This window comes from Oryzias latipes, chromosome 3, assembly GCF_053564925.1.
Source record: "Oryzias latipes strain Hd-rR chromosome 3, Olatipes_Hd-rR_3.1".
Classification (NCBI taxonomy): domain Eukaryota; kingdom Metazoa; phylum Chordata; class Actinopteri; order Beloniformes; family Adrianichthyidae; genus Oryzias; species Oryzias latipes.
In genome coordinates this window covers 41,854,327-41,881,143 of record NC_136239.1, presented here as the reverse complement: position 1 = coordinate 41,881,143, position 26,817 = coordinate 41,854,327, and the positions used below count along the sequence as shown (strand labels likewise).

The window sequence follows — 26,817 nt, the reverse complement described above, 5'->3', positions numbered from 1 at the left end:
TAATTTACAGCATTAATATGGACGTTAATATTCCGTAAACAACAAAGAAAAGGAGAAGAAATGTTCTTTTAGGACGCACTAACGCTTCATTTGTGAGAAAGGAGGGCGCCTGTACATAAATGACAACAAATTTGTTTTAAAATGGTTGTAAAAAACCTTTGATTCTATATTAACACTAAAATAGAATAGAAAAACTCATTTTTACATAACAAAAAATAAACTAAACTTGACACAACTATTAAGTTGAACCCTAACAGGAAAGCGTTAGCCTCCAGAAATGCTCAGTTGTTCAGAAAAGCTTCTTTTTTTTCCCTAAAAGCGGACTCGGCTTTTATTTTGACAGGCTGCAGCGGAAGTGTGGGCGCGCGCTCCGCTTCAGCTGGTCGTCCGGGACGCGCCTGTCATTCTTAAGTCTCCTCCGTGCAGGACGCACGCGCCGCCGCTCTCTCTGTCAGCGGCTCGCGGCTTCCTCCGCCATGTCCTCCGTCACGTGCCGGGTCCAGTTCCTGGAGGACTCGGACCCGTTTGTCTGTACGAACTATCCCGAACCGCGCAGACCTCCGACCGTGGACCTGGAGGAGAACCTGCCTCTGAGCGAGCAGATCCCGGGGATCCACAAGCTGCTGCAGGCGCCGCATAGGGTGGGTCGGAACCGGGTTCGTTTGGTCCTTCAGGAGGCTCCTCTGGAGAACTTCTTCTGTGTCTGTTCAAACTTTAGTTTTGACGTTTGAACAGAACCAGTTCTAAGTGAAATAAGGCTTCTGGCTTTCTCCAGAACCAGGAGCGCAGAGCCTCGTCTGCAGCTCCAGGTTCTCCCAGGTCTGTGCAGCTGAGCAAGGCAGCTTTAGCACCTTCAAACTCTCTGAAACCTTCTCCTGGGTTTGGTTCCACCTGCACTCCTGGACCAGAGGGGTCCTGGTCTGCTGAGTCCAAGACGTTTGTCCGTCCAACTTACAGTCCTCAGACGGACAACCCGGATGTCCTCCCAGAAATCCTTCCTACCCACAATTCTTTGCAGCCACAGACTTGAAGGAGAGCATTGAGCTGCGATTCATCAAAGAGGTTCTCATGAAGGTCTTTCTGTTGGAGGTTCAGGCTTTTGGTCCGGCGCCGTTCTGTGGAGGAACAGCAAAACCGATCAGCGGTTCTCGGATCCGTTTACTCTGAATGTGTCAGAATCAGACGTTTGCGTGTCTGTAGTCCAACATCTGTAGTTGGGTTCTAGCTGCTGGTTCTTCCTTCATGAAGGATCTAGAGGACAGATGTTCTTCAGATGTTTCTGTGGACCGTAGTCCTGCAGATCTTCTCCTTCAGTTTCTGGAACCGGTTTTCCGTGTTTGGACTTTGGTGTGATGATCCTGATCTCGGATCTTCATCTCCTCGGTTTGGCCTTCGTTGCGTTAACATCTTGATTCACTGAAGTGTCGGTTCTCCTCGGTTCTTCTGCTGCTTCTGGTACCGCTCGTCAGCATGAAGCTGGAGCTGCTTCAGGTGCAGCAGAACTCCTGGTGGTACTGGTGGTCCTGGTGGTCCCGGTGGTTCTGGTGATCCTGGTGGTCCCGGTGGTTCTCGGTGCCGTGAGCACGAAGCCGATGTTCCTTGATCTCCAGGGTTCTGCAGACGAGCGTTCCGGTGAAGCCTCGTTGAAGGACAGTGTCGGGACGGTCCATGTTGGGTTGATGAGAACTTTTCTCTCTGATGTAATTCTGCTTTGAGCGTACGGCCACATTACCCAGAATGCATCAGTGCCTAAAGTAAACTTGAACGCGTTAGTGTGGAAATTTCACACAGAACTTTAAACTTCCTGTTACTTTGTAATTTCCCGTTCAAGGCGAAGATGGCGGCATAAACATGGCGGCACAGGGGGTCTTAACGTTAGCTCAGCTAGTGCGGGAGCAGGAAATGGCGGTTGCCTTGGATACGGCATGCTGGTGCCACCCCTCCCTATTCTACGTTTCGGCGACTACGAAAACTACAAAATGACTCGGCTAAACCAAGAAAGTGAGAAGACGTGAGTTTTTTTCCCCCCCGTCATGAAAGGAAATGGTACGTTCCTGTTAATGATTGTTTGGTGTGTAAACAGGCTCACTGACAGACAACAAACCTGCTCTTTGTTTGTAAACAATGGTTGGGGGGAGGGGCTTGATCGGCTTAATCTTTATTGAGTGTTAGATACGGAATGTAAATATCAGGAATCAAACCGGCGTCGGCGTTCTTGTCCCACCTGGACTTTAATGTTCAGCCACTAAAATCCGACATGAGGACACAGAAAAATCCCCTGATGGACGTGACCTTTGACCCCCTGTAGCCTCTGTGTGGAGTCTCTGTTTTTGGATCAGTCTGAGGATCGGAGTGACGGCTCCTGCTTGAAATGGTTCCGATCCAGGAGAGCAGAACGTTGGTTGCAGTCTGGTTCCGAGTCCTTCAGCATCTCCAGGTGCCACACGGTCCGTGGAGAACCCGCCTGGCCCGCCGGACCGACCCAACGAACTGAAGTTTTTGGCGAGACGCTGCGACTCTGGCTGTGATCCGTTATGACGGACGCTCTTCAGAACCAGACGGAGCTCTGGCGTCATGGCAACGGAACGTTTGGATTTTCATGGATGCAGAAAAGAGCAAAACCTTTTTTAATGAAAGAACCGGTGAGGTTTGGGGACGGACCTTCACCCCGCGAGCGGACCTTCCTTCGGTTCCTCTGGCCGCCAGAGACGTCTTGGATTGTTTGGAGGAAAGGGGCCGGCCTTACATTCACGCAGCCACGGCGGCCGCATGGCAGCTGGAGATGCACGTATGGGCAGACAAGGAATCGAACCTCCAACTGACCCCTGTTCCTCTGCCCCACAGCCAGATGTTCTTAAAGTTGAACTCTGTCACAAACCTGCAGAACTTCTGCTCAAGAGCACATCAGAAGTCTCTAAAGACCGGCATCTGATCCTCAGAACCGTCCGTCGGTTCTGAGGGTCTTTGTGTTTCAGAACGTTTCCCGTCTGGAGAACCGCTCGTTGCAGGGAGTCGGGTTTTCCTGACAGGAAGTGAACGCAGCAACGCCACCCTCCCAGAATCACTCGGCTGTGAGTCACTTCTTACGCAACAAGCCGTCTGCGCAGGCCAAGGTCCGCAGACGGCTGCGTCACGCCTCTGCCAGTAAATGTTGTTAGATCATTCCTGATTGTTGGATGATGATGATGATGATGATGAAGACATTCAGCAGTTTCTGCGGCTCCTAAACCGACAGTCAGATGTGAACGTGGCCATGACCTCTGACCCTGTTTTAGGAGACCACGCCCACTCCTGTCCTTTTGTCAGCTCCATCAGGAGACGAAGCCTCAGCGGTTTGGAGAACGTTCCTGTTGTTCCGACAGCGTTCCCTAAGAGATGGAAACCTTTGTCCTTTAGCTCCTCCCCCTAGAGATGGAAACCTTTGTCCTTTAGCTCCTCCCCCTAGAGATGGAAACCTTTGTCCTTTAGCTCCTCCCCCTAAGAGTTTGGCGGATCTAGAGGATAGCCAAAGATAAAATGTTTGTTGATGATGCAATGATGAGAGCATACATGTAACATAAAACAGCGACCTTCAGGATCCTCTGCAGCAGAACCGTCTCAGAACGGGCTCAGTCCGAATGATCCAGCAGAACTGTGGGCATCCAGAACGTGGTTCTTCAGAACCGGATATCCAGAATATCTCCCGTGTGGAAGGCGGCTTCATCCTGACGGGTCATCAGCTGTCCTGGTCCTCTGTTTTCCTGTCTCCTGGTTCTCCTGGTTTCTCTGTGGTTCTCCTGGTTTCTCTGTGGTTCTCCTGGTTTCTCCGTGGTTCTCCTGGTTTCTCCGTGGTTCTCCTGGTTTCTCCGTGGTTCTCCTGGTTTCTCTGTGGTTCTCCTGGTTTGTCCGTGGTTCTCCTGGTTTCTCTGTGGTTCTCCTGGTTTGTCCGTGGTTCTCCTGGTTTGTCCGTGGTTCTCCTGGTTTGTCCGTGGTTCTCCTGGTTTCTCCGTGGTTCTCCTGGTTTCTCTGTGGTTCTCCTGGTTTCTCTGTGGTTCTCCTGGTTTCTCCGTGGTTCTCCTGGTTTCTCTCTGGTTCTCCTGGTTTGTCCGTGGTTCTCCTGGTTTCTCCGTGGTTCTCCTGGTTTGTCCGTGGTTCTCCTGGTTTCTCCGTGGTTCTCCTGGTTTCTCTGTGGTTCTCCTGGTTTCTCTGTGGTTCTCCTGGTTTCTCTGTGGTTCTCCTGGTTTCTCTGTGGTTCTCCTGGTTTCTCCGTGGTTCTCCTGGTTTCTCTGTGGTTCTCCTGGTTTCTCTGTGGTTCTCCTGGTTTCTCCGTGGTTCTCCTGGTTTCTCCGTGGTTCTCCTGGTTTCTCTGTGGTTCTCCTGGTTTCTCTGTGGTTCTCCTGGTTTCTCTGTGGTTCTCCTGGTTTCTCCGTGGTTCTCCTGGTTTGTCCGTGGTTCTCCTGGTTTCTTTGTGGTTCTCCTGGTTTCTCTGTGGTTCTCCTGGTTTCTCCGTGGTTCTCCTGGTTTCTCCGTGGTTCTCCTGGTTTCTCTCTGGTTCTCCTGGTTTCTCTGTGGTTCTCCTGGTTTCTCTGTGGTTCTCCTGGTTTCTCCGTGGTTCTCCTGGTTTCTCTCTGGTTCTCCTGGTTTCTCTGTGGTTCTCCTGGTTTCTCCCTGGTTCTCCTGGTTTGTCCGTGGTTCTCCTGGTTTCTCTGTGGTTCTCCTGGTTTCTCCGTGGTTCTCCTGGTTTCTCCCTGGTTCTCCTGGTTTGTCCGTGGTTCTCCTGGTTTCTCTGTGGTTCTCCTGGTTTCTCTGTGGTTCTCCTGGTTTCTCTGTGGTTCTCCTGGTTTTTCCGTGGTTCTCCTGGTTTCTCTCTGGTTCTCCTGGTTTCTCTGTGGTTCTCCTGGTTTCTCCGTGGTTCTCCTGGTTTCTCTCTGGTTCTCCTGGTTTCTCCGTGGTTCTCCTGGTTTCTCTGTGGTTCTCCTGGTTTCTCTGTGGTTCTCCTGGTTTCTCTGTGGTTCTCCTGGTTTCTCCGTGGTTCTCCTGGTTTGTCCGTGGTTCTCCTGGTTTCTCTCTGGTTCTCCTGGTTTCTCTCTGGTTCTCCTGGTTTCTCTGTGGTTCTCCTGGTTTGTCCATGGTTCTCCTGGTTTCTCTGTGGTTCTCCTGGTTTCTCTGTGGTTCTCCTGGTTTCTCTGTGGTTCTCCTGGTTTTTCCGTGGTTCTCCTGGTTTCTCTCTGGTTCTCCTGGTTTCTCTGTGGTTCTCCTGGTTTCTCCGTGGTTCTCCTGGTTTCTCTCTGGTTCTCCTGGTTTCTCCGTGGTTCTCCTGGTTTCTCTGTGGTTCTCCTGGTTTCTCTCTGGTTCTCCTGGTTTCTCTGTGGTTCTCCTGGTTTCTCCGTGGTTCTCCTGGTTTCTCCGTGGTTCTCCTGGTTTGTCCGTGGTTTTCCTGGTTTCTCTGTGGTTCTCCTGGTTTTCTCTGTGGTTCTCCTGGTTTCTCTGTGGTTCTCCTGGTTTGTCCGTGGTTCTCCTGGTTTCTCCGTGGTTCTCCTGGTTTTCTCTGTGGTTCTCCTGGTTTCTCTGTGGTTCTCCTGGTTTGTCCGTGGTTCTCCTGGTTTGTCCGTGGTTCTCCTGGTTTGTCCGTGGTTCTCCTGGTTTCTCCGTGGTTCTCCTGGTTTCTCTGTGGTTCTCCTGGTTTTTCCGTGGTTCTCCTGGTTTCTCTCTGGTTCTCCTGGTTTCTCTCTGGTTCTCCTGGTTTCTCTGTGGTTCTCCTGGTTTCTCCGTGGTTCTCCTGGTTTCTCTCTGGTTCTCCTGGTTTCTCCGTGGTTCTCCTGGTTTCTCTGTGGTTCTCCTGGTTTCTCTGTGGTTCTCCTGGTTTCTCTGTGGTTCTCCTGGTTTCTCCGTGGTTCTCCTGGTTTCTCCGTGGTTCTCCTGGTTTCTCCGTGGTTCTCCTGGTTTCTCTGTGGTTCTCCTGGTTTCTCCGTGGTTCTCCTGGTGATGGTCCCGTCAGCCTTCCTGCTCAGCGGCTCCACAGTCCGCCGTCTGAGCGTCAGTGGAATCTGAAGCATCCTCTGAGGTTCTCAAAGTGCCGGTTCCACTTCTTTCCAACCTTTCAGACTCCCTAATTGTTACCATCACACCACAGGGCTGCAGCAAACGCCGGGTAGATCTACAGAGAAGATATCCACGGAGACATTCCATCCATTCTCTGCTGCATGGAGCCCCCCTCCCCCCGCCTGCTGGTTTGCTGCCTGATGGCGGAGGAAGTGGGCGGGGCCTGTAAACAGCAGATAAGCCTGGACGAGCAGACGGACGGACGTAACAGGCACCAGGGCGAGCAGATAGCGGCTCAGCAGGTCCTTCTGGCTGGTGTCGAGCAGCAGGACGTGTTTATGACCTCTGACCTCCTGTGAGGTCGGCTGGTTGATGGTTTTGATCAGTGCAGAACCGTCTGACGGTGGGTCTGGTTTGGTAGAACCGTGTCAGGTGCTTTGATGGTCCAAAAGCACGGGGACTTAAAATGAGGTGACGGACGCATGAATCACTGATGAATTGCATATAAACGGGACAATAATCACACGGGTCGTGTTCTACGGTGGTTCACGTGTTCTTTGTGTGGTTTTTTCGTATTTGTTCCGTGGTTTTTACGATGTTCATTCCTGATCCATCTGTGAAAATGTCACAGCTTTTCTCACGTCTCCTCATCGTTGACGTATTTTCATCCGTGCGGTTTGCCTAACGTGCGTAGCGGCTGTGGGACACGGCCTCTAAAGAGAGATGCTGCTGACGGAGGCAAAGGTCGGAAAGGTTTGGGGTTCCCCCGCTGGAGGCCGTCCTGCTCTTTTGCAGGAGTCTCTCTGTTCAGGAGGACGGAACACGGCAGAGGACGAGCGGCTCCATCTGACCTCAGCGTTTAGGCTGTGGGGTCATGGCGTCTTCTGGACATCTTCCAGTTGGGTGTTTGATTCCTGTCCCAGCAGGACTTGAGTTTAGTGAAGCGGCTTGTTTTCTGCAAACATGACTCAGCAGATCCTCCTGCCTCTGCATGATTGCTGACGGCAGAGAGATCTCGTCTCTGTTTGGTGATGGATTTCCATAAATGGTAAATCAGCAAAGACGCATCAGGATTCTAACAGGAAGCTGAAACGCCGTCCAGAACCAAACAGTCAAACGCTGGGAGGACCCGGACCCCTGGACGCCATGAGGGACAGGAAGTGATGCGACCTGTGATGGCCGGGTGACACGTCCTGGGACCTTTGATCCTTTGACATCCGGGATTTGCTCCAACAACCCCTGACAGGATCAGAGGCAGGTCTAAAAATGTACCCGAGCTGTGCTATAAAGTAGCTTTACTCTGCCTGCAGGGGAAAGTACTCATCTGAGTATAAAAGTACTGGATTTATGTCAAAGTACGATGCTGTGACTGCATTCTGGAAAGTACTCGAGTACTTCCCGCCTCTGCTCAGGATGGTCTTAGCTCGGATCTGAAGGGGCGGATCATCTGGGGAACTGAAGGAGGAACTGAGCGCCGGCGCTCGTCAGCTGAGGAGAATGCGGCCCTGCAGGTCCCGGCGCCCGGCCCGATGTGGTTCAGCTCCATGAGCCAGAGTCAGCGCGGTGACTCAGACGGACGGAAATACACGCTCAGCCTGAAACAGCACTGCTTACGGTGGGGGAGGGGCTGTGTTCAGCGGAGGAGACGGCGTGAGCTTTGCTCCAGGACGACAGCTGATGACGTCACGGCGAGCCTGGGAAGCCTCCTCTTCAGCTCGGGTTCGGAGGCGGTTCTGGTTGTCCTCAGAGGAATGTGAAGGAGCCGGTTTCAGTTCAGCCACTGGATCCGGTCCTCCTCAGTCCAAAGTCCAGTTCCCTGAGAACTCCTGAAGCTCCGCCCCCATTCATCCCAATACAACTCCCTTTGATGAAGAGGAAGAGCTCACTCCTGCAGTCATCTTCATCCTGGAGATGAACCAGAACCCAGAACCTCAGACTGATGGAGTTCTTGAGAACTTTTACAGATTGCGTATGTGTGCGTGTGCACATGCATGTGTGTGTCTTCCACCTGAAACAATACTACCCCACCCTTCTGCCCCTGCGTGGCAGCAGGTCATGGCTGTTGATGGGAGGTTCTCCTGTGACGTTCTTCAGCTGACCTCCTTTCTCCTCTTCCTCCGACAGCTGGAGGACTGCACCCTCCAGGTGAGTCCTGGCGGACACTACCTGGACCTGGACTTGTCTCTGGGCGAGCAGCGGGACGAGCTGGAGAGCTTCTACGACGACGTGGCGTGAGAGCGTTTTCTTTTTCTCCTCTGTAAACGTAGAACTGGAGGACGTCAGCATCTTCCTCCAGTCTGCGGCCTCCTCCTCCTCTGTCCTCCTCATTCTTTCCGCGCCTCCATGCCGTCGTTCTTTCCAAACACATTTTCTGAGGAACCGGAGCGTCTGATGTTCTGTGACGTCTGCTGTTTCCACAGGAATGGGAAGAAGCCGCTTCTGATCCTGAGGACCCAGCTCTCCGTGCGCGTCCACTGCATCCTGGGTAATTATGTGTGTGCATGCGTGTGTGCATGTGTGTGTGTGTGCGTGTGTGTGTGCATGGGTGTGTGTGTGCATGCGTGTGTGCATGTGTGTGTGTGTGCGTGTGTGTGTGCATGCGTGTGTGCATGTGTGTGTGTGTGCGTGTGTGTGTGCATGCGTGTGTGTGTGCGTGCGTGTGTGCGTGCATGTGTGTGCGTGTGTGTGTGAGTGCGTGTGTGCGTGCATGTGTGTGTGTGCGTGTGTGTGCATGTGTGTGCGTGCGTGTGTGTGTGCATGCGTGTGCGTGTCAGTGTGTGCATGTGTGTGTGCATGCGTGTGTGTGTGCATGCTTGTGCGTGTCAGTGTGTGTGTGCGTGCATGCATGTCAGTGTGTGCATGCGTGTGCGTGTGAGTGCGTGCGTGTGTGTGCATGCGTGTGCGTGTCAGTGTGTGTGTGTGCGTGCATGCGTGTGCGTGTGAGTGCGTGTGAGTGCGTGTGTGTGTGTGCGTGTGTGTGTGTGTGTGTGTGTGCATGTGTGTGCGTGCGCTGAACTCTTGTCTAAATAGAGTTCAATGGAGCAGAAATGCTCCTGCAGGTCTGGATGTGTGAGGAGGCTCTGAACCAGCAACCGGTCTGTCGACACAGTTCTGAGGCAGGATCAGCAGGGACAGTTATTGGTTGCCCGGGGGGGTAATTGGAGCCGGCCGGGCCGCTCCTGCGTGTGGCTGTGTGCGGGTCAGGACACGGGTGGCAGGTTTTGTGTTGTTGCGTCATCGACTTGTTTAAGCAACAGCAGGAAGGGGGGGTGGGGGGGACTGCCGCTGTGTGCAAACCTGGAATACCGCCCCCCGCAATTAAAAATAGAAAAAGGTTAACTGCTGTATCTGTAAGACTCCTGTGAGACACGTCACCTGGGCGGGGCGTGTCTCACAGGAGGTTCACACAACAGTTCAGTCCTTTCACTCACAGGAGTGAAAGGACTTTTTCTGAACCAGACTTCCTGTTGGGGCTGAATGGCAGCCTGTGCAGCAGCGGTTCTGTGGCGTTCATCAGCTGACGTTTCCGCTTCGTTAAAAACCTGTTTTTTAGTTTCAGCTTCTTTCTGGCCGAGTTCTCCCTGAAGCTGCAGAGGCTGAAGCTCTGCCTGTTTTATGGAAAATCTGCTGTGGAGTTTGGAAAGTTTCTGCCTGAGCTGTAATTCTGCTGGTGGTTTCTGCCTGCGGTTCCTCTGAGTCAGCTGTTTGGCTCTGGGAGGTTCTGACAGTCCATTCTGGAACCGCTGTGAGCCCATCTCCAGTTTAATCGCCACCCCCCCTGGGAAACAGAAGTTTCTGCCCCCCCCTTAGAGGGCTTTCTCGGTGCAGAACATTTGCTGGATCTGCTCCGTTCCTCTGCAGATCCTTCATGAAGAACGGGTCCTGGTCTACCCCCTACCCCCCCAGACCCCCCCTGCAGGTCACGGTGGCCCCTCAGCAGGAGCTGTGAGGTCACACATTCGTTCCAAATAGTTTCCTCCATGAAGCTGACGGTCCAAAGACACCATGTGACGTTTTTTCATGTAATGAGTGTAGAGGTTCTTCACTGTGAGCAGAACATTAGAGCACTGGTGTGAGGGGGGGGGGGGGTGATAAACAGCCAAAATGTTTAGTATAGCTGCTCTACATTCTCCAAGCTATAAGATCAGACTTAATTAAATACATGTATATATTAATATATATGTTTGTACTGATTGACCTTTTTTTATTTTTCATTTTTATGTTTTGGCTCCAGATTTTGTAAAATTCAGCTGAAATACGTTTCAGGACAAAAAGGATTTTTAAGTTTCACAAAGTGATTCACCTGGAACGGCTTATGATCATGAGGCGGCGCGGGGATCACTTCTGATCACAGCATCTAAACGTTCTAGACTCAGGAGTCAAAGGCCAGGGGCCTCATTTATAAACGTTGCGTACGCACAAAAGAAGGCGTACGCCACTCTCTACACAATAGTTGAGATTTATAAAAAGCAAACTTGAAGGGAAAATGTGCGGTCCTTCACGCAAGCTCTGACCCAGGCGTACGCACAAAAACGGGTGAAATGAGAAACGGCGACGCCGTCGGCAGATGGAAGAAACACGTGAAAGTGAAAATGACAATACTGCCTCTCAGAAATAACATGAAGACTTCACAAAGCAAGTCTGACAATTAACAGCTACACAAACACCCGTTTGATCGATCAGCAGTGAAACAAACAAAAAAATCAAACGAAAATTACAACAGAAATTCAAATGAACACTTATTTGCAGAAAGAAAAGTGAAATATGTTCTGCAATATTGGCATGTAGTGCAATTCATCCTCATAAATAATATAGTTAACAGAACGAAATAATGTACAAAACTGATATTCTAGTCAATGTGTCCGTCTGGCGGAGCAGATATAGGTGCCGGCGTGCGGACGGACAGACGTACTAATTGTCCACTGGGGAAAGTTGTTTTCATAGTAAAACATGTCTTCATAAGCTACAGAATTATGGTATTCATGCATATGCCTTTAGTTTGTTTTATTTTTGATAAAACAATGTATGGCGTATGTCTCAACCATTCAGAAAGCAACAAGAAATTACATTTGCTGATCAATTTCACATTTCCACGTGGATTATTACCGACATCTGCAGCTTGTCAGATGTAATTAAATGGATGGAAATAAAATGCCCCATCACAATGCGTAATGATGCACAATGGCTGATCTTGCGCTCTTAGAAGATGTGGCAAATGGAAGAATTCGGAGTGAACGCATATTTAGACAGCAAGAAGACTTGCTGGCAAACGAGGACGAGCCACGGTCCGAGGTTGTGAGGCTACAGCATTTACGGCGTCTGCCACCGTTTGCCGCTCACGTGCCTTTTTGGCATTAGTAATGCCCACACTGTGCCCTCCAAACAACACTTTTCTCCTCTTTTCCACCTCGCCAACGATAACTTCTACTTCACATTGAGTGAAGTTACGTTTTTTTGATTTCCTCTCAGTGTTGCCATGGTTTCGCAATCAATGAATATTCATTTGTGGGCGTTTCACGGACTATTTATGGGCAACTATGGGCGTGTCCTTAAGCCTCAAAAGCTGCGCTGCATTTAGAATCGGTTGTGATTTATTAAGGGAAAGATGCGTAGGATGTGCGTGCGCACGGTTTTATAAATCCGAATATTTCTGTGCGTACGCACGTCCTATGTTTCATCCGTACGCCACTTCTGACGCAAATCCTACGCAAAGTTTTAGAAATGAGGCCCCTGGTCTTTAGTTCTGATTCTCTACTGATAACATTCTTTCATAGATTTGGCCTCTCTTGTTGGTGGGACGGGTTTGGGTTTGGTTTTTGAAAGGGAGTACAGTTATGGTTTAGTCGTTTTCGTCCCAAAAGTCCAAACTGGCCAAACATTGTTGGTGACCAACAAATACATGGAAGTTTGTCAGCATACTGACAAAGCAGAAGGGGGCAGGGGGGAGGAAAAGTCGATTCAAATGGAGGATCAGCAGATTCATGGGGGTGGGGGGTGAGTTCAAAGGACAGACAGCAGAAAGACTGAAGCATCTGTAGGGAGACGTGAAGCTCAGAATGTGCAGAATGGTGGACAGGAAGGTCGTTTCATCCGTGAAAGTCGATCAGTGACGGTTAAAAGGCTGCATTTCTGAACAGAAGGAACTTCAATCTATTGAAACTCAGATTTTTAAACTTTCAGCTGCAGTTTCTCTGATCAAAGATCTTCATGGAGTTTTTCTGCAGAGCTTTCAGCTGCAGCCATAATGACAGGAAACACCCTTCCGACTTTAGCGACTCACTTCCTGTCTATGAAAACTAAACAGGAATCATCCTTCCATCCGTCACGGCGTCTTCCTTTTTGATGTTGTCGCTCTGTCACCTATTTTTGTGGAATTTCACAGACAACACGTTTCCATGCCGGGAGCTCGCCAGACGCCATTCTGCTTGTTACGGTTAGGGTTAAAGGGGAAATTCTTAAGGTGGACAGATTTTCATAACAGATGCTGTCTGCAGATCCGTCTGCATGTCTGCGCAGGCATGAAACTGCAGAGCTGCTGCTTTCTGAGGTAATCAGAGTCTGAAACACAACAAACAACCAGGATTGATTGGAAGGAAGGACTTTGTTAGGAGACATTCATCTGCACCTTTTCCATCACCTGGAATCATTCAATCCGTTAAAAAAGCAAATTAAACGCTAAATTCAAACCCAGACAGTTTTCTGTTTTACTGAAGCGTTCAGCAGACGGATGTCAGGTTCTTAACCTGCGTTTATTTGAGGGGAAAAAGGTTGGACTCCCGCCTCTTCCTGTTTGAAAGAGTCATTTCCTGTGTCCTCTTGTTAATGGACGGTGATTATCTGGATCATTTGGGAAGAGTTTGGCTATTTTCTCTCATTCAGGCCTGTTTCAGTCAGAACAACAAAGACGTTTCCTCACATTCAGCCGTTTGTCGGCAGGAATGATGATAACCGTGACCCGAGTTCCCGCTTCTGCCGCCGCTGAGCTTTGGTTCAGGCTCTGGCAGGTCAGGAGGTCAATCCACTGTTTATTGATCAGCATTTTTCTGTTCAGCATCACTTCTGTTTTTGAAAAACTCTTCCTTGTTTCATCTTTTGAAGCGTTTTTAGGCTTCTTTAGAAAGAACTTCTTATCATTGTTAAACCAGTTTTCAGATGTTTAACTTTTTCCTCATTAAAGTAAATCATTTAAAGCAACATTTTTATGGTTTCATAACATTTTTCTTTTTTTGGGTCCAGACAGATTTAAAACCGTGAAGCAATTTGGATCTTTTTCCTTTTTTTATGGTTTCTTCTTGTTTTCAGCTAAATTAAAATAATAATTTAACAAAACTAGTTAGTTTTAATTAATCCTAGGATTCTGGTCTAATGTAAACCCCTTGAGCTGTTTTCTTGGGTGTTTTGCTGCGTCTCTCTCAAAAACCGTCTCACTCTTCTGTGGAAGCGTCTGTGCGCCCCCCCCCCACCGGATGGACCCGCAGCCTTATTGTTTATCTGGGGGCTCAGAGTTGAGATAAAGGTATTTTTAGCTCCTTTAATCCCAGGAAGAAGCAAAAACATGTTTAATTTTTACCGCCCTGCTGCTTCTTTGGCTTTTTTGAATGTGAGCGGAGCAGGTGTCAGCTGGACGAAGCTGCAAGGTCAAAACCCCGCTGAAGTTCTGGAGGACAGACGGGTCCAACTGGTTTCAACGGGTTTCTATTTTGGTTGTTTTAGTCTGTAGGAATGCTGGCAGAGCAACACGAAGCCTTTGGCCTTCTCACAGACGGCATCATAAAGGTTTTGTTTTACAGTCGCTGCAGCAGTGAGGCGTTCTGATGATGAAAACTCACCAGAACGTCAAACATTCAACCCCACCAGCTTCCCATGAGACCGCCGTCTTTACAGACGTATTCTGTCACGCTGCAGTCGCGTGCTGAAGTTTTTCACTGCAGCCTTTTTTAAATGACAGCATTAAAAGAGTAAAAGTCAGGGAGTAAATATGTAATTATTTACCATAAATTCAGGCTATAGAGCACACCTGATTACAAGCCGCACCCTTTACATCTTTAAAGGGTAAACTATGTTATACTCACACAAGCCGCACCTGTATATTAGCCAGATGTGCCCACGTTTGAACATGTTGTAATGTTCTGCATGTCTCCATCAGTCTCAGAGATGGAGAGGGAGAAGCAAACGCAGCATTTTCTACTTTCCAGTATTATATCTAATTATTTGAACACACTCACAAACAGCCAAACAGCATGGATGTCACTTCTGCTAACATCCCCCTCAGTCATGGTGAGAAACTTTACACCCACGATTCCCCACTTCCCATGAGTCTTGGGGCTGAAGGCGGGGCTAACCCCTGGGTCGCCACACTGTGTTGTAGATTGAGGATGTGTATGTGCCAAAACCGTGCGCGCGTGTAAAGGCCCGTACACACCGGGACGAATATTCGCCAGGCGTTATTCGCCAGCATTTTTCGCCACGTTTTTTGTGTTCACACCCAGGCGATTTTCGCTGACGATGAGCCGAGCGAACATGCAATTTCATTCCCTGACATTAGATGGCGCTTAATGTAAACAGAAATACTCCTGTACACAAGGTGGCGCTGCGCAACTTTACGCTTCTTAAAGTCGCTTTTCACTCAGAAGAAGAGAGCAAGTATTTACGCGATTGTCAGAATCCATCAAAGAAAACATGAATATTTCAAGCATCAGTAGCTCCAACTGGTGCTTGGTTCGGGGATATTTTAGAATGTCCGTCATTATTTCTTCGCGGCAGTGTAGACGTTACTTGGCGTCTATCTTCTTCGCTGGTATGTGTGCTCAGCAAGGCAGTTTTGTGTTTGAGCGCCCCCAAGTTGTGTTTTACTGTAACTTCAGAAGCTCCAGACACGTGTGCAAAAGCGCCATTCTCATTGGTCGAATAGATTTGGACGCAACGCGTGGAAAAAAAAAAACGAACCCGAGGCGTTTTTTTTTTTGACGCTTTGACGCGTGGCGTTTTTCCGCGTCGGTGTGCACACTCACATTGGTGCCCTTTGTTTAGTCACGAGGTGTTAAACGTCGGCGAAAATCGCCGGCGAAATTCGTCCCAGTGTGAACGGGCCTTAAGGAGGAGGAGGGAGAGCGTGCAGCGAGTGAGAGCAGCAAAAGTGTGTTTGGGTGTGTGTTTCTGTTTGTTATACAGAGTGAAAGAGAACTGTAATAAAAGAAGGTTTCCCCAAGAAGAAGATGAATGATTCTTTATTAACCCGCTCTGGGGGTCTGAACGGGAAATTGAACAACAAAGGAAGATCTGCCTTCAGCGGAGAGGAAAGAAAGAAAAAAGTAATGCAGGAAAAGTTCAACACATGATATATTTACAAAGAAAGATGGTACAGTGGTGTCCAGCAGTAACTTATGGAGCGCCTGCCTCTGCGCTGTGCTGGAAGTTTTCTTCCACTACAGTGAAACACCGTAACTCAGCACTAACAGGGCTGGTTTAGAAAACATGAACGTAAAAGTCACTGAGAGTTTTCTTCATCTTCCTCCTGTGCACTGAAACATGGAAGTCTTCCTCCTCAGTGTGGGATTGGAATAGTGTCAGATATTCTTCTCCACTCTCTCTCAGTCTCTCATTCGTTGTCTTCAGTGTCCCTCTGAGGTAAATTCTCTCCTGAACTTGTGCTGTCGTCTCCGTCAGCAGCAGACTGGCTTTTCCAAACCCGTTGGTGATGGTGGATTTTTTCACTCTGCTTTTAACGATTGCTTTGAACTTGAAAGCTGCGTCATATTGTAGTGGCGGTCACGTGCACGTTGGGTCTAATGGCAGCAAGGGATTGTGGGATACGGCCAAAGTAGGGCTGAGTATGGGTGTTTCTTTTTGTTGCACCATGACTGAGGGGTCTAAGAGCAGAAGTGACGTCCATGCTGTTTGGCTGCTTGTGGGTGTGGCAAAATAAAGGGGCTTGTTGCTGGAAATGTGATTACACATTCAGCTTCTCAATTTGCCTCCTCCTCTCTGAGACTGTCAAAAGGTGTATGGTTCAGTGATAGTTTTCCATTGCAGTCAGTTATATGAGTGACAGCACAGGTGACTGACAGCCAGAACCATTTGTATTTCATTTTGAATTTCCTGAGTATCTGTCCGTGCTATTCATTTTTAAAGGGGGGATTTACGTTAATCTTGCATTCCCCCTGTCTCACGCTTACCTTTTCTGCTCTAGCGCACCTAGCGGCTGTTAGAAAAAAATGCATAAATTATCCGCATCATTGAATAAGCCCAGGGTTGAAAGCTACGGTTTATAATCCAGAAATTACGGTATTCAATTGATATTAAATGTTAATAGAAAAAAAAGTAAACCAGCATCAGATGTATTCCCTCCAGACTCATTGGAAGTTCAGGGAAGAGCATCCGATCCACAGAAGCTGCTGCCTTTCAGAGAATACTGTCCTTTGACTCCTCCTCCTCGCCCCCCAGGTGGGATACCTGAGAGCGGGCGCTCATGCAGAGCTTGGAACATCAAAGAGTCCGTCTGGGTTTTCGTGATCGAGGCTCTCCTTTCGCTCTGAAGGCGTCTGACTGCGTCAGAAGCAAAGCGGCTCTTCCTGGAGAATGTGTGATGTCATCACCTGGTCTGAGGCATGCGGAGTCTGAGTTGCAGCTCAAGCTTCCTGTTCTTCTTCTGTTTCAGAGAAACTCTACAACTCCCACGGTCCGGACCTGCGAAGGGCTCTGTTCTCCCTCAAACAGCTCTTCCAGGTAACTCTGCTCGGGTGGGGGGTGGGGGGTGTCTTTCACACCTTTAGTGGACAGACGATGAAGAACAGAAGCACATAGAGCGAGATTAGGTCTGCTTGTTTGGATGGTTGCCATGGTTACTCATCATCTGCTAAGGTGGATTTCTTTGTACTTTCTGTGAACGTTGAAAATCCAGACTTTGAATAGAATAATCTTTATTTGTTGTTGTACAATGAAGTTAAAAAAAACGTAAACTGTGGAAGAAAAGCCCACAGAAAAAAATCATTAACTCTGACTGTCATGACCTTCTGCTGGACAAACCAAACGGAGGTCAAGTCAATACAGATCACTGCAGAAAAGAGGATCTGTGTCTCACCTCATCAGCTGATCCAGAACTCTCATGAACCTAAAGTCCAGTCAGAACCAGTCCTGTCAGAGTTTGCTTTGTCTTTGCTCTGTGTTCTTCATTCTTGTCATGTTGATCTGTGTTGTTGTTTGTTGGTGGCATTGTTGTTGTGGTGTTTTATTGTTTTGTGTTGTCGTCTAAGACGATGAGGGTCCAGTTTCAGGATGTTCCTCTGTCAAAGTAGTCAGTCAAAGTAACTTTATTGTCAAAATCTACAATGTTTACACATACATAGAAATTGAAATTTCGTTTTCTCTTCAGCTTCAGTTTAAACGGGGAGACACAGTTTCATCCGTGTTCCTCTGGTCTCTGCAGGATGACAAAGACCTGGTTCCTGAGTTCGTCGCCTCTGAAGGCCTGACTTGCTTCATCAAAGTCGGAGCAGAAGCCGACCACAACTACCAGAACTACATCCTGAGAGGTGAACATCCAAGAAAACAATTTCAGGGTCTGAAAGCTGAATCAGACCTGTGTTACTAAACAAACAACCAGCAAAGGTCAAAGGTCATCTGTACCTGCTGTGACGTCATGGTTGAAGGGAAGGTGAACTCCAGCCTGAGAAATGCTTGAACTTAAAGACGGAACATCAGAAGCTTGTAAAGCGGTGGCAAATGTGAAGGAAATATTTAGGAAACAGAGTAGACTCCTTAATAACGAGGAGAGAACAAAAATATCTACTGCAATAGCAAAAGATGGTATTGCTAATAATTTACTCTTTCCACGTTCAGTAATTATGAAAGGAAGGTAAGTGTTCCAAACGGCGAAACCACGAAGAGCTGAAAAGTACAAAAACACGAAAGTTGAACGTTTTAATGCTTTAATTATGCACTTTTACTCATTCTTTGGCTACGTTCACACCGAACATGAATCGCACGTCAAATTCGCTGCTAGACTCTTTTTCCAAACGTGAACATAACCTGCCACTCTCGCTGCGTGTGGGAGGAGCTACCGTCAAAAGCTTTTAGCCTCATCGCTGCATTGAAGCCCTGGACGACGTTTAGAGATCCGGTTTGTTCATTCTGAAGAGCTCTACAAAAGCGTTGGTGATCACGTCTCCGTGTCCTGGCTATGACATCATTCAGAGACTCTCCCGGTACGGAGAGCCTCATCATCTACTGCAGGAGCGGCGTCTGGATGACGGCGCCTTCAGCGGTTCCTCCGCCTCTCTGTGACCCAGTCTGATGACTTGCTGTCCCGCATTAGTCTGAGGAGGGAAAAATAAAAATGCCAGTGGAGGGATTTTTTTTATCATTGTCTACATGCAAATGAGAATAACATCACAAAGATCAGGATCAGGACGTGTCATCAACACATCCCGTCAGATCTGAGTTCCTGATTGGTTGATGTGATGGGAATTCAACAAAGTTCAGCTATTTGAAGTCAGACTTAGAATTTTCGCCGCACCACATCAGAATGCTACTGCTGCTAGAGAATGGCGCCGCAGACCTCCGTTGGCATCTGTACGTTGACCTAACATTGAAAGTGGACGCCAGCGGCGTGCAAACCGGGTTCCGTTTAAACACAGGCCTCCAGTTAGTCTCTGCTTCTTTAGAGTAGGTCTTCCATCACTTCAGGCTGGTCCTCCAGTCGTTTTCCTTTGCTTCACAAACCTCTCTGTTAGTAATCATGTCTCTTATTTTCAGTGAAATACTCAGCAGTACTTTGTTACTTTAGACTGTTTGGGTCGACTTCTGCAGACGTTACAGTGAAAATAGCTTCAATGTAATGTAGGGGTCAAGTAGCACAAAGTGTGACAGTAGTATAGAGAAGTAAGAAATTACTTCTATCTATAATAACTATGGGAACAGCCATGTAACATAACAGTATTCTGTACTCTATTACAGTTTAGAAGTAACTTGCACCACATTGGCCATCATGAAAAACATCAGAAAACTGAATTTAACAGCAGCTTGAATTTAAGTCATTGTGAGTTCGAATCCCTGATGAATGGATGCTTTAGTTTGGAACTTAGGAGGTTTTTGTGACGTTCCACCATTTATGTCACTGAAACAGAGAAAACGGTTTCTTTCAGCCCTCAGCCAGATCATGCTGTTTGTGGACGGCATGCATGGAGTGATCAGCCACAACGAGACGGTGCAGTGGCTCTACACGCTGACAGGAAGTCTGGTGAGTACTTTAGCTGGATGAACTGAAGTACTCTTGACTGCGTATCACTGCAGTAAAACGCTGAACCCATGAGATTTCAGTTCATACATTTATCCTAATGGTACGGATTCAATACCAGCTTATTTGTCAAACTTCCATTCTAAAGTCCATTCTGTCCCTCCTCACAGTCTGAAAAAGTATTTGTATATGCATGAGAGTCCGTCAAATGCTGCAGAGCAAACAAAGCAATCATGTTTGTAACCAATCACTGGGCCTCCAGGCCAACAATACCAGCCAATCATAGACCTCCTCTGTCTACAACTCTGCGATATTTTTCATTATGTCTCCCCCGAACATAAAGTTTTATCCAAATGAACCCTTTAACTCTGGAGCTTTAGCATCCTAAAACTCCCTCCATGCTGGAGCTAAAGCTGCGGTGTTGACGTTCTTTGAAGAAGTGGAAGAGCGACGCTAGTTTGAAGAACTTGTGTTATTCTGTGGTGTCGGCATCAGCTGAGGCATTAAAGGGTTAACTGCAAGATACTCCATATGTTTAAACTGAAAATATGAACTTAATCGAATGTTAAAGTCTAAATATGGAAATGTTACATCCATATGTCATGGCACGGAAACTACATGTGAGCCGTTAAAACTGCAGGAAAAAAGGAGTTGAGGTGCAAAGTTTGTATGAGGACAACTTTATTTATGTAAAAAGATCTGTAGATCCAAATGTCAGTTATGATGGGATGTATGACCAAAGGCAGGAATTTATCACAAAAATTGTATGAACAACTTTACATTTGTTCTTGTACAAAGTAGTATTATTACATAAATGTATCATTTTACAAAGTACCTTGTTATTTAACTGGTTTATAGTTTTCTGAAGGAAAAGTGTGCAGAGTAGATTTGACTGAAGTCTTAGGCAGGGCTGCTCAGTGACCACCTTTGCTCTTGCAGTTGATTGTTGGTGGAACTCACCTGATCCAGGTAATTAGCAGTAGGTGGAGCAGGAGTGTAAAACAAACACCTCTGACTCTAGGGAGCACCTCAAGAAGAAACCAAATATGGAGGCGGTGAAAGCATTCCTGTCTGATCCACTCATTCAACTGGATCTAAACAGCTTTGCAGGTTAGATAAACACTGCAGAAGCAGCATGACGGTGTGTGTCTCCTCAGTCACGCCTGGTGGTGAAGACGGCTTTGAAACTTCTCATCGTGTTTGTGGAGTATTCAGAGTCCAACAGCTCTCTGCTCATCCAGGCCATCAATAAAGTCGACAGACAGAGAGGTACGATCTGTAAAGAACAACTTTTAGCATCACAGTGCATCAGCCTGGACTGCCCACGCATCTGTGTGTGTCTGTGTTATAGAAGCAAAGCCTTGGAGTTTTCTCATGGATATCCTCCACGACAAAACTGGAGCCGACGCAGAGCTGCTTATGTTGACCATGACCCTCATTAACAAGGTAAGCTTTAATGAAGAAGTTCTTCTTTTAAACTGCAAAATCACTCGCACTCCTTAAACTGTCGTAACTCTTATTGATCGTTTGCTCGATTAACGTAACTCCAACAGGTGGTGCTAAGCGGCTTCTCTCTGGGTCAGAATCATTAAGGGCTTGTTTTTGTTGTATGTATGTGGACCACTGACCAAAACCACAGCAGTCCCCTCCTAAGCCAACATTATGCAAACACAATGATACAGTGTATAAAATATCTTATGGTAATGAATTCTGTGTGGATGATATCCAACAGATATGTTAGCAAAAACTAAGTATGTTTACCTGATATTAGGTCCAGATGTGATACAGAATAAATTGTGAAAATATGATGATGTTTATTAATAGTTTGTGCTCTAAATGTTTATACTTATACTTCCAGAATGGTGGGTGTCAGACAGGAAGAGATATAGCTCACATGCTAAGCCACAAATTTAATCTTTAAGATGTACAAAGGCATAAACAATAACAACAATATCAACAAATTCAATTCAATTCAATTTTATTTGTATAGCCCAAATTCATAACAGTCGTCTCAATGGGCTTCATATCGGTAATTGAAAAAGTTAAACATGAACTCAAAAGGATCATGAATACATAGAGAGCAAACCTCAGGGGTGCCCACATGAAGGAGGGATCCTCCCCCAGGACGGACAGGCGATTTACCAGAATTCTTAGAGAAGAATTAACTTATCTAAATCTACAACTACATATATAAAAGTCCAGCAGACGAGCTTCATCCAGCTGTGGTTGGGGGGACAGTCAAAGGCGTGAGTCGAGCCGGAGACAGGAACCACAGCCAGGTGTAGGAGCAGGAGCAGAGACGAGGTACTCGGTCAGGAACAAGAGCACGGATGAGCCAACTGGAATCTAGAAGCACTCCCAGGAGGGGAGAGGGAAAGAGGGACAAAACATGAATCGCACTGCACCAAACAGAGGCATAGAGAACTAAATGAAGAATAATGATCAAGAATAGAGGAGAGGAAGGGTAGAAGTAGATGAGAAAAGAGGACAGAACCCCAGAGCACCATAGTTACCCCAGCTTCAACTTCTAGCAGCCTTTTAAAAGAAAATGTTATTAATTTATATTTCAACACATTAACATTAAGTTAAATAATCTCTGAATACTAACTAGTCTGACAATAAGCCTGTCCAAAGAGGAATGTTTTCAGTCTAACTTTGAATGTAGAAACTGAGTCGGCCTCTCTTACATGAGCTGGGAGTTTATTCCATAAGACAGGGGCTTGGTGGCTAAACGCTCTACCTCCAACCGTACTTTTACTGATTCTAGGAACCACAAGCAGTCCTGCATTTAGTGAGTGAAGTGTTCTGATTGGATGGTAAGGGACTATGAGGTCCTAAATATAGGACGGGGCCATTCCATGTAAGGCCTTATAGGTTAACAGGAGGATCTTGAACTTGATTCTAGAATCAACTGGGATCCAGTGAAGTGAAACCAACACAGGAGTGATGTGATCTCTTCTGCTAGTTCCTGCTAACAATCTAGCTGCTGCGTTCTGAACAAGCTGGAGACTTCTTAAGGAACTCTTAGGACACGCTGCTAACAAGGAGTTACAGTACAGGGCTCCAGACTAACTTTTTTCACTAGGAGCACAGTGGCCCCTAACTGAAAATTTTAGGGGCGCAACCAGAAAATTTAGGGGCGCATACCGTAAATCAACATTCTAACCAAATCTACTAATTTCCACTGTATTACTAATAAGTGCTTTAATAATAGATGCAGAAATTACAATGTGCTGTTTCAAATTCAGTGTCACATTTTATTCTGCACTTTTGAAGATGCAACAAAACAAAAGCATCGCTGTCATGACAGTACAAATTTATCTTTGTGACACCAAATAGGTGCAGCCAAGATGCACAATAAGCGTGAGATCACCCAGGTGAACTCAACGCTGCGCAGATCACCTGGTGTGTGACATATATTTTTGTTTTTGCTCCAACATCAACTGTCAATCGAGAAAGGGGTGGGAGCAAGGGGCAAACCTACCCGGACACAGCTGGAAACTAGAGACTACAAAACAATGCATTATGGGACATGTGTCCTGATGGTTTTTGTAGTGGAGTGATTAATTAAAATAATTTAAAATACCAATTCATTAAAAAAGGCTACATACATCACAAAACATTAAAATAATCATAAAATATATAATAACACAGATCATACTAAGGGGGAGAAGAATATTAAAACTAAATTGAATGTTAAGGACAATTCCAATTTCCTGTTCTCTTTCAGTCTTGCTGCAGATTCGCTTTCATCTCACAGCCCCCCCCCCCGGTCTCCCCAACGATCTAGGCGAGCCGCTGGTTCATCTCAAACATGTCGATCGTTGCATTTTCCCCACGTATTTTCAGTGTGTCTAAAACTAATGTTGTTTTTGCTTGCACGTGTTTAAAGTTCAAGCCCCGTTAGCTGTCACGCATGTAGGTGTGGGACATTTATTCTCCTCAGCTGACCCGACTCCCGCGGGAGCGGTGTGCTGCCGTAACAGCCGTGCATAACCGTTTGATGCGCCGCCGTAACCGTAACCAAAACCTAAACCTTACTCCGGTTCTGTGCGGCCCAGAGAAAAGTTCAGCACGGACTGCATGTATTTAGAAAATTACGAGCGAATAGATACGTTCTAAAGGAAAGTAAGGAACTCCTTAATGTGGTCCGGGGAGGGAGCTGTCAGGTTTCCTGCTTTCAAACCCTGTCATTGTCCCGCCCCCAAGAGTCATTTACCCCACTGTGATTGGTTGGTCAGCTTCGCGCACGACAATGAAAAAGTGTCATTCATTAAAACTGGCGGGCTGCAGTAACATTAAACCTTCATATTAAGGCGGGGACCGCAAAATATCATCTTGGGGGCCGCAAATAGCCTGCGGGCCGCGAGTTTGAGACCCCTGCTGTACACTCTGGCACTGGTACACTAGCCGCAGGTGGGAAGAACGAATCAATAGTTCGCTAGCTCATAGCTCAGACGCACATATCAGGTTTTGATATTTGTCTCTCCGTTTCCTTCCCACAGATGTTTACGCGCACTCGATTATCTCTAGGCCCCTCCCCCTACACGCATTTTAGCCACTCACAGTGGCTGTCCCTATTCTTCTCACACGCAGTGGCCGCCTCGCACACAGGCATCACGCGAGAGTGTACGTGCTCGCGTTTCATGAGTATGTGCGCGAGTGTGTGTGTCTGCCTGCGTCCGTGTGCGCTTGCGTCTCATTAATTATTTCATTGATCATTGACGTGCCCCTTCCACGTTTAATGTATAAAAAATACGAAGGGTGGGGGAAGCAAATTTACTGGTCGCGCATGTGCGACTGAATGTAAAATTCAGTCGCAAACTCTCAAATTTTGGTCGCAAAATGCAACCAATTGCTCGCAGTCTGGAGCCCTGCAGTAATCCAGTCTAGACAATCAAACACAATGATACTGTTATGATATTGTCATAAACAATATCAACAAATGAGTTGTTTGTTTCAGGCCCTGGCCGTGCTCCCAGACCAGGACTCCTTCTATGACGTGACGGACTGCCTGGAGCAGCTGGGGATGGAGACAGTCATCCAGAAACACCTGAACAGACTGGGAACAGAGCCGGACCTGCGCGCACAGTTCACCACATATGAGGTAACCATGGCAACCGACGCATCCAAAGCCTTGTCCATGTTAATCAAGTGTTACAGTCTAAAGGTGTTGTGGGAATGTATAGAAATAAATGTTTGTGAGTCAGAAGGTAAAGGAGTTTTCTGTCGGTAAGGTTTGAGTTTTTCACCAAACTTTTTAAAAAGATTTCTATCAAAATATTATATTATCATAACTTAAAGTTACCAATATGTTGGTATATAAGCAATTATAATAATTTCTATCACAAACACAACATTACCAAAGGGACCTATAAAGATCTGTTGATGGTGCTAATGTACAGTGTTTAATATTTACACTTTTTTTTAGACTTGTGATTTTATTTTGGTACTTCAGAATGTTTTTCGCTTCTGACCAACTTAAGGTGTTTTGTTAATCAATAACTTGTTCATAACAAAGAAAATGGTTCACATTAAAACTAAAACTGATCAGCACATCAAAGTGCCACTAGAGTGAATTAAAAGCAGCTTTTTACACTGACAGACCCTTAAAATGCATCACAATGTTTAATCAGGGGCAGTTACCATGGTAACCTGTCAAGTTTTAGTGCCTGGCATTATTGTCTGTTTGTGTGGGTGCAGACTGCTCTGCGACATGAAGACGGCGATGTCGAAGACACCTCGTCCCTTCTACAAAAAAAGAAGAGGAAGGCCGCCACCGGTGATCAGGAGGGCCGCAGGAGCCGCCGCTGCAGTCAGAACACGCCAGACCTGCTGTCCCCAGTTAGCCCCTTCACTCCCCTGTCCCCACCCACCCCTTCATCCGTCACAGTCTCCTCACCCAGCTTAACGTTGGGGCCTGAAAACCGGGCCTTATCACCGCTGACCTCTGACCCTGGCAACTACCCCTCTAGTCCATGTGGATCCAGGACCAGCTCACCCCTGCCCCCCCAGACCAACGGCAGTGTCACTTCAGAGCAGGGGAAGAAGTCCTCGTAAGTTCTTTTTTTACAAAGACTGCCAAACAAAAATAATGAGACCAAAATGGTGACAACTAGAGCAACCTCTGAGAATTGGCTTTGATGTATAAATACATGGCAAGAAAAAACAAATCTTCTGGTCCCAGATCAGTCTCTGATTATTCTGTCTCTGTATCTTGGTGGCGGCTAACTGTCCCTGAATTTAACCAGCGGTGTTCCCCTCCTTTTCTATGTTTCTGCCCCTGCTGTGGTGCATGTTCACCACCAGGAGTCACTCTTTTCTTCGTCATCACATGTCTATTCTGGGGTTGAAGAGGAAGTCAAGACTGTTCTCCAAATCCAGCTCCGTCTCTGAGGAGCCTTCCACAAACCTCAGGTCTGTAGCATTGGAAGTGACCCGCTGACAGGCATGTTACTGCCCTCTACTGGCTGCCCAGCTCCGCACAGCTACAGTCACCTCCTATCTGGATGTTAAGACAGCCAGGTTATCCTTTAAAAGGATAAATATTTAATTTAACTACATAACTTCATATTTAGAGGCTTATTGAAATGTGCATCTAAACTTTAAAGGTTGTTGTGTTATAATAAAAAATACATAAAACTGTTACACAAATGTACATACACTTATCTAAAAGTATTAACAGGAACTTTCCTTGACCTCTTGGCTTCTTAAGTTGTTTACTATTTCAACTTTATGTCTAACATGCAAACTAATTTTCAGCCTATTCGTGAACTCCCCCTGACATTAGATTGTGATCACAAACGATTCTTTTGTCTGCATTTTTCCACAAGGTTCCCACACCATGGTGTCCTGCTAGGCTTTGGTCCCCATAATGTCATTTAAACGAGAACACTTGGTGCAGCTTCTGGTCATGAAGCAGCAGAACGGCCAGACTGGACTCCACAGCCTGTGTGTGACTTCATTCTTGACTGTTCAGTCATTCCTCTGTCTTGTGTGTATATGTGTGTACTTTAGCTCGACCTCCCCTGACCTCACACTCCTGGAAAAGACTCCGTCTCAGCCGAACAGCGATCAAACCAGGACGGAGGCCAAAAGCCCTTCAAAGTAAGTGAAGTTGTTTGGTAGCGTGATGATCGCAGTGACAGTTCCTCAGGTCTCAGAGACATCTTGGAGTCATTAAACTGGTGTCCTGTCAAAAGTCTACAAATTTTATAAATTATTATAAAAAAAATTTAAGGCTCCCCTGCTTTTTAATTTAGTCACTTTTGGATTTTTTTTCTTATTACTTCTGTTTAAATGGCCTATATGATGCTATTCTAGGCCTTTCAGAGTAAACTACACTGATATGTATGACAATATATTAACTTTGGCACACTAAAGAACAATGTTTTTGTAAAATAAGTTATTATTTTTACAGCTCAATTTCATAATCTGAAGTAAGACAACTCGATCTCTGAGGCTCCACCTTTCATTTCTTGTGGGTGCCACCCATTTCATGATGTCATCCTGGAGTCGGCCTCAGCAGCGTGTCACCGTTTCTCCCACAAAAACGAACATTT

At 46.8% G+C, this 26,817-nt stretch overlaps 1 protein-coding gene across 10 annotated transcripts in view; it reads left to right on the top strand.

Annotated features, from left to right (window-relative positions):
- Window positions 1–359: 359 nt before the first annotated feature.
- Window positions 360–26,817, top strand: part of fhod1 (formin homology 2 domain containing 1) — a 40,832-nt gene continuing 14,374 nt past the window's right edge. For 5 of the 10 annotated variants that reach the window (XM_078944771.1, XM_078944770.1, XM_078944769.1 and 2 more), the window contains exons 1-12: window positions 360–641; window positions 8,146–8,252; window positions 8,442–8,506; window positions 16,679–16,746; window positions 17,447–17,552; window positions 19,164–19,258; window positions 20,413–20,524; window positions 20,607–20,701; window positions 24,219–24,362; window positions 24,959–25,311; window positions 25,565–25,672; window positions 26,273–26,362. In XM_078944771.1, coding sequence (XP_078800897.1) covers window positions 477–641; window positions 8,146–8,252; window positions 8,442–8,506; window positions 16,679–16,746; window positions 17,447–17,552; window positions 19,164–19,258; window positions 20,413–20,524; window positions 20,607–20,701; window positions 24,219–24,362; window positions 24,959–25,311; window positions 25,565–25,672; window positions 26,273–26,362 — 1,508 coding nt within the window. In that variant the 5' untranslated portion in view covers window positions 360–476. Of the gene's footprint in view, window positions 642–7,776; window positions 7,991–8,145; window positions 8,253–8,441; window positions 8,507–16,678; window positions 16,747–17,446; window positions 17,553–19,163; window positions 19,259–20,412; window positions 20,525–20,606; window positions 20,702–24,218; window positions 24,363–24,958; window positions 25,312–25,564; window positions 25,673–26,272; window positions 26,363–26,817 lie in introns of those variants that run through there. The other 5 variants (XM_078944777.1, XM_078944776.1, XM_078944774.1 and 2 more) reach the window with 2 other exon arrangements.